Below are 7952 nucleotides of genomic sequence, written 5' to 3' on the forward strand. Positions count from 1 at the left end.
GGCCAAAGAGGGGCCATGTGGGTTCATGGGGATCGCTGCTCACAGCGGATGTGAACCTTGGCCCTGCACCCGGCTCTCTGCTGTCCTCCCTGTGTCCCCACACACTCCTGTGACCCCCGGGTTTCTGGTCATCCACAGGATTCTCACCTTGTCCACACGCACCCATTTCCAGACGCTTGCCCGCGTGTCACCGCACTAACCCTCGCATGCCTCGTGCTCATCTCCATCCCTTGTGTCCCTGTATCCATGTGTTCCTGCGCTCATCCCTATCCCTTGTGTCCTCGTATCTCCATGCCTCTGTGTTCATCCCTATCCCTGGTGTCCCCATATCCACGTATTCCTGCGCTCATCTCCATCGTTCGTGTCCCCGTATCCACGTGTCCCCCTATGCTCATCCCCACGTCTTCATGATCGTGTCTCCGCAGTGCAAGACATTGTGTTCCAGCTGCAGCGCTTCGTGTCGGCGATGTCGCGCTACCACGACGACTGCAACGCGGTGCTCAAGGAGGCGGACGTGTTCCCCATCGAGGTGGACCTGGCGCGCACCATGCTCAGCTACGAGTCGCAAGGACCCTACGCCGAGACCGGCCACCGCCGCCGCCATGACGACGAGGACGACGGCGACGACGACGACGAGGAGGACAACAGAGGTGGCGACGACGAGGAGGGGGGTGATGGAGGAGGCCAGGACGACGGGGCCGGGATGATGGCCGACGACGGGACGGAGGAGAACGGGGAGAAGCTCATCGATGACTTGTGATGCGGTGGCGGTAGGAGGTTGTTGGCGGTGGTGAGGTTGGAGGAGGTTGTGATAGAGGAGGAGGTCGTAAAGGTGGTGGAGGTCGTGCAGGTGCAGGAGGTGTTGGTGGAGTTGGAGGCAGCGATGGGGAGCGGTGGTTGAGATGGAGGTATCATCGGCTTATTATTTGGTTACTTTTCTGATTTTAATTGAAAATGTATGCACACCTGTTTGTGCAAGCAAGTGTGCATAAATGCATAAGCCAGTGCGTGTACCCACGGGTACACGCAGCGGCTGCACCTCTTATACCTACACGTACATACATGTAAATAAATCATTGTATGCGCATGCATGTACATGCATGTGTATAACACGTGCACGTGCATATGTGTACCACATGCCAATTACACGTGCACGCATTCCAGTAACACGTGCATCCTTAGCATGAACGGCACAGCACATGTGCACGTGTCGCCCCACATAGGTTCTTCGAGGCGTGCAAGACGCACACGTGTACACGCATTCATGTGCATATGTGCAAAGTTCATATCTGTACATATGTGCGTGCCTGGACGTATAAAAGTGTAACGCACACACGTGTATCCCTGTACACATGTGCATGTATCGCATGTTTACCTGTGCTAGTACGACTGTGTGGGATGTGAACATGTGTATTACACGTGGCTCACGTAGATGTATGCACAGGTGTATACTGCACAGGTGTATACTGCACCTGTACACGTGCACGTACGTACAAGTGTATATCTGTGACTACGTGTAGTCATGTATGCAGTCTACGTTAACGGTGCATACATGTGCATTGTATGTGCATATGCATATAACAGTAAATCGTCATATACACAGTGTGACACGTCCTGTGGTGTACATGTATGTAGACCTGTACGCATACACTTGTACGCATACGCCTGTGCACATACATGGGTAACACCTACTGCAACTGGACACGTGTATATCATGGACACGTGTACGCCATCTACTTTGCCGTCTCGTTCGCCAGCAATAACTTTGGGGGGGGGGGAAGGGAGGGGGGATTATTGTGGCAGGGGGAGCTGTCGTTCTTACCCGAAGGCGTTACATTTCTCTGAGTAAATTATTGGGCGGTGGTGGTGGTGGGGTGGGGCGTTAGGCACAGATGGGAGCACCAGAGCAACCCCCCCGCCTTTTCTGGTCATGTCGTTGAATTCAAAATGTTCGAAGGGGTTTCCTAAGGGGGGTTGCCTGGTCTGGGGTTACAAACCCCTTGACGTCCACGTGCAGTGGGTGAATGTGTAAATATTGGGCATATCACTCCACAGTACTAACGATAATCCTTAAACTAAATCTTGCGTCCGACTATAAAGCTTCCCAAAGCTTATTTATGCTGCGTTTTCTGTATTTTCAACATTCAATGTTTAGAGGTGAAACCCTTGAAATAGCAAGCACTGGTTGAGTGGAATAACAACTACCTTAAGCACATGTTAGGCATGGGATGGATCATCCTGCGCGTGGACCATTGATGATTTTCTACGACTGTTTTGTGCAATTGGTTTACGTGAAACCTGCAGCTCGCTACATTCAACAACACGACGTTAGGAGTGTAGAACATTGAATAGTGACTCCCGAGTTGTGACATTTAATTGAATCAGCAGGGGGATAAATTGTTACTTGCCTAATGTGTGTGCGCACGTGTGTATATACTGTGTGTACATGCGTTCACAACAACGAGTGGAGCACTGGGCGGCTAAAACGCAGCAACTTGACATTGCGGAGCAGAGGTGGTGCACGCTCCAGTCATCCCAGTCAATCAACCTATGGCACCTGGGTCTGTCCCTTGACCACCTTAACGTGGCCCCAAAGTGCACCTAGCCTGGCACAAGTCCCGTGATGATATCACTGCCACTTAGTGGCGAACGGCAGTTGTTGCTGTCCAGCGAACTACGTTCACCGAAGTCCGTTGTTAGTCCTGGTGTCGGGAGGAAAGCTCCCACGCTGCAGTTTCCTCTGGGTTGTGGGTTAATATTAACCCACTATCCAGGAAGGTTCTGTGCTGAGTGAATTATATGGTTTAAAGATAGGGCTAGGGTTCGTTTTCATTGTTTGGGCTATGAGGCGAGGCTTCGTGATATGGTTACAGATGAGTGCTAATATGCCGAAGATTAGGCTAATGGTTTAGGGTTAAGAGGCGAGGGGTATGGATAGTGCAATATTACAGCGAGGATTATAGTTCTATACGGCGAGGAAGGCTTTGGGCTCTGATAGCTGGCAGCGCTCGTGCCCACGGGGTCCACCGTGTGTCAGGCTGGAGTCGATGAGAGAGACCGCGTCTCTGCGTCATTGTCCTCACTGGAAGAGGCGGGGGAGGGAGAGACACGTGCCACAGGGCCACAGGGTTCACATTTGTTTATGCGAAGTGGCGCGCGTGTGTTTGTCTTTGAGTCACTTTGTTCAAAGCAACGACGTAGCCAAGGGAGTGGCACGTGTGCGGTTACGCACGTACGCACGCGTGTGTGTGTTACAGACGCATGTGTTGCTTACGCGTCTGTGGGGAGCGGTAGTGTGGGGGTTATCGCGTTGCGCTACGAACCCAGGCTATCCGGGTTGGATTCCCGCTCACGGTTCTCATTGGTGACGATTATCTGAACTGGTCCTGGGCCTGTCCTAGGTCGACTCGGCCTCAAATGAGTACTTTGTGCGGTGTGTAAACATTGCCACCGGGTGTCGTGTTGTCCACCCCCCCCCCCCCCCCCCACTGCTTCGTGTGCCGTTCCGGCCTTCATCGGTGCTCGCTAACAGCACTTGCCCCAACAGTCTGTTCAGGCTATAAGGGTGATCTTTGTTACAGACAGCTCTCTTGTTCAGCCTTATAGACACGTGTTTGCAAGCACCTATTATAAGGCTGGCATATTACCAGTTATTGTGTTGGTGTGGCCAGCCCAACACACGTCCTTCATAATATTTGTCCTAAATAGGTGCTCACTTAATCAAGCACTGGCCTCTAACAGTCTGTTAAGGCTGTATGGGGGATCTTTGTTTGAGGTTTTTTTCCAACAACAAAAGAAACCTAAGACCACTACTGATGCTGTTCTCTAATGCATATCATTCAATAAAAATGTTATACTGGGATGTGAATGTGGAGGTGTCCAATTGTGCATGTGGCCAATGTTGGCAGTGGTATACAGGTACTTGTCTGTCGTTAATAATAATATATCCAGGAAATCCTCAGCCAAGTCCCCTGCGTTGAGGTGTCTGGCCAAGTCGTTATGTATTATTAGATTTTCGCATGTGGGAGGAATCTGGAATACGTGGGGGACCTCGTATACCAACCCGCAATGACCAGCGTGGGGAAGTATGACCAAACAACCCCAATGACTGACACGGCGTGGAGAGAGAGGGGGGGGGGGCTACATCCCGTGGTGGATTGAATTTAGAAACAGCTGTAAGTTAAATAATCCCAACCCTGCCCGGTTACCACCCCCATGACCCTATCCCCATTCCATGTGGGAGGAGGGGGGGTCTGTGGAAGGGGTCCTCCTGTGAACTCCAACTTCATCTCTCCCTTGGCTGAGACCCCGACACGGTGGGAGCGGAGGGGGGGGGGCACGCTTGGAGGAAGGTCCCCTGCCTCTGTATTCTCTCCACGCCCCCCGCCCACCTCAACCATGCTGGGACGATGCCATTGTTTTGTGTTTGATCCTTCGCAGTGCCGAGATCCAGTTCAGAAGGAGGAAGCACTCTTCTCTGTCCAGAGGCTTTCTTTTGTTTCCACGGCTGACTGGGGGGGCGGGGGGGGGGGAGAGAATTCCACGCGAGATGAAAGGAGCCGAGTCACTTGATCCAGTCCCCGCGATCCCCTGCTCGAGGTTTATTGGGAACAAACTCAAAAGGGAACTTAACAAGAATAATAATAATAGCGTGTTTATCCGGGAAAGACGCACCGAGTTGTAAGGACTTTTTTTTCAAGAGGGTCACGTATTTTTTGTGTGTTTTCTGGAAATTCACGATGTGTTTATTATACACGCGGGAGGAATCCCAAGCGTGCGGAGGGACCACGCTCAATCTCCGTACAGATGAAAACAGATGGCGATTCGTTCACTCGCTGTAGTTTCATTTTAGTTTTACCAGATAAAGCCCACTGACATATAATAGCTCATTTTCAGAAGCGACATGACCACAAATGATAGCCGAATGATGTGGCTTATCACGTGGACATTTATAGCGGCCAAATACTCAACGCATGTTGATTCTAAATATGGAGGTAAAACCCGGAGGACCCGGAGAAGAATCCACACAAACCACGGGGAGAACACATAGATTTGAAGCTTTTGTGACTGCAAGGATTCATACTCTTAGTTTTTTAGGTAAAGTCACGTAGGTAAAAAATGAAATTAAAATTAATAAAAATAAAATAAAAAATCACGACGTTTCAGAGGCAACACAAGTCTCCGTCATCAGGTGGGACCGTCACAGCCAGATGTACTGCATCACTTGAGTTTTTATTTTATTATTTTATTTTTATTAATTTTTATTTCATTTTTTACCTACGTGACTTTATCGAAAAAACTAAGAGTATAGAACACACATACTCTAAATATACAGCAGGTGCCAGGGTTCGGGATCGAACCCACGTCCTCCTGTATACCGGGCGAGGTAGTCAACATTCTGCCCCTCTCCTGGCGAGCTAGGGTATGGCGGCACCTTGACGTAAAAACAAGTTCAGCATTTGAATTTCCTCTCAAGTGCTGTGAAGAAGCGTAATTGCCCGACAAGCTGCCTATTTCATGTTCACTTTAGGGGCACAATGTTTTGGACGAAAAACAGATGACTTAATTTGTTAATTATATTTTGTGCACCACTGCCAGACCTGTTCTCCACCTGAAGACGGCTGCTTGCGTTGTGGCCGAAACGTGAGAATTATTTTATTATGTTTTATTTTTATTATTTTATTACTTCCCTTCTACGTGACTTTACCGAAAGAACCAAGAAGATAATTGGTCTATTTCAGGATGATTGTGCTGTGTGTGTATAGTGTAGCCAGTCTGGTCTAGCCATTGCATCATCATCATCAACGCAATCATAAAAAAAAATATTATAAATATATTCATCGTTGCAATCGTCATCAATTAAATCATCTCTGATCGAGTCTCTAGACAATGATAGACTGACAACACCGGGCATCTGGATATGTCCGAAAAAGTGCTTCATAGCTCATCGGATTCCTCCAGTCTAAACAAAGATTCTGATAACCTGAAACTGTTACATCACAGGGCTGAGTGAGATGCGGACGACTTGGGGAGGCCTTCATCCAGCAGTGGATCGATCACGTCTAATTTCGGTGCATGTCCCCGCTTGACTTGTTATCTCACCCCGAGTTCCTGCCCCTGCCCCGACCCCCCCAATTCCTACCCCGTCACTGGAGCCGAGTCCTTTTTATCAGCAGGAAACAAACTGGCGGCGTGGCACGCTGTGGTTTCAGCGAGTTCGCGATGACCAGAGAAGATTGACAACTCGAGGCATAACTCGTCTCATAAAGTCGTCCCCCAGCTCACACGAGCCATGGGGTAGCCAGCCCTAAGCCAACGGTGGACATTGCACCAACGGTGGACATTCCACCGTTGGCTTACTCTCTTTAGGCAGTGGACCTGGGGTAGACACATGCTAGCTCATGGGTCCAGGTAACCAAAATAACAAGGGCTATTTTCTTTTTCAAAATCAGGAAAGAAAAACTCTGTTCCAAGAGCCGCAATGCACTGTGTGGTGAATTACGAGACGGTGGTGGTCTTTAATAAATGACGTCACGGATCAGTCCTTCAAGAGCCGCAGGTTGCCGATTCCTGGCCGAGCTCCTAGATACGAATATCCACGGACGTGCATGCAGTGTGGGCAGGAGTTGACACCATATCACAGGGATTGTAAGGAAACTGAGGGAATCGTGAATCGGTCTGATGCTCATATTCTTGACGAGGTTATTTGATGGAATGCTCATTGTGTATAGATGGACTGCTCGATTCTAAACTATTAATTTGCCAACCTTCAAAACATTTCCAAGTTTCCCCACGGGCCTCAGTGTTAAAGTGTGACCTCCAACTACAAGTCAGTTCCTCTCTCTGCCCCCTCTCTCTCTCTGAAGAAGAGCCAGTGCCCGAAATATTAGTCATTCATATCTCACTCTTGATTGTATTTTGCCGGTTGAGCCACTCGATGGAGCAAAACGGCCAGCGTCGCCCATGCTGGCCGTGTGGGAGTGCAGTGGACGTGCCAGCGTCCATTTCTGATGATCGTTAAAGTTAACAGAATGACGTGGCGTGTTTTCTTTTTAAATCCTTTATATTAAGTTCGCTTGCTTGCTTAGGACCGTGCAAATCTTGTGGTCGTTTTTTAACCCACTTCCCGTGATCCAATCGAGCTGACATTTTCCACACAGACTCGTTGTGCGTGACAATTGATGTTCCTGAAATTTTTTTTCCAAAATTGTACACTTTTTAGGACAAAACTATATCTAATTACCAATTGCTTAATGGTGCAATGCAATCATCTGACCCATAGGTGGCAGCCATCTCAAGCCAGAGAACGAGAAGACTCTAGCCGCCACGCATTTAAAGGATTTATAGTGAAAAACTTTGTTTTTACGGGTTATACTTATATTCGTTACGATTACATCGCAACGCTAACTAAACCACGTACGCTGAACTTCTTTTACACCGTACGTAGCTAACCGTGCTAATCGGAGGTGCGGGGGAAGGACAGAAAACTAAAACACACAAAGCAGTGCAGCTCTCGGCTAAAAAAAAACCTGTTTGTGATATCAGCATCGATGATGCGGCTCCGATCATTCTCGCTCGATGAAGATGGACCCGGGCGGTTGAGGTTGGGGCCAAGGGATCAAAGACTCCAAAGTCGCAGCTTCGTGCAAACTGCGTGTGTGCGCGTGTGGTGACCGCACTGACCGTTGGGGTCAACCTGGGTCCCACGCCGTCGAGCGCAAATATCTTTCATTGTTCACTCAAAGCGGGGGACCTGAATCTCAGCAGCGACACTTCCCGTCCTCCCAGCGCCGTGTCCATAGTTCCACGTCACCTCGGTGAAAACCTGTTTTTGTTTCCGTGGACCCGACTGGGCAGCCGACAAAGGGTGGCCACGTGGAATAAAACAATTTCTGGGGAGTTTGTTTACGTTTGAATTTAGCAACAAAAGGGGGATTACAGTTCTTTCTCAC

The 7952-nt window shown here is 49.2% G+C and overlaps 1 protein-coding gene across 1 annotated transcript in view; it reads left to right on the plus strand.

Moving 5' to 3' along the window:
- PICK1 (protein interacting with PRKCA 1) overlaps positions 1-3862 on the plus strand; it is a 30656-nt gene extending 26794 nt beyond the window's left edge. The window contains exon 12 of the mRNA XM_061560834.1: positions 426-3862. Coding sequence (XP_061416818.1) covers positions 426-760 — 335 coding nt within the window. The 3' untranslated portion in view covers positions 761-3862. The remainder of the gene's footprint in view (positions 1-425) is intronic.
- The last annotated feature ends 4090 nt before the right edge of the window (positions 3863-7952 follow it).

Source organism: Lethenteron reissneri, chromosome 26 (assembly GCF_015708825.2).
Source record: "Lethenteron reissneri isolate LAM-NWPU_2019-01 chromosome 26, ASM1570882v1, whole genome shotgun sequence".
Classification (NCBI taxonomy): Eukaryota; Metazoa; Chordata; class Hyperoartia; order Petromyzontiformes; family Petromyzontidae; genus Lethenteron; species Lethenteron reissneri.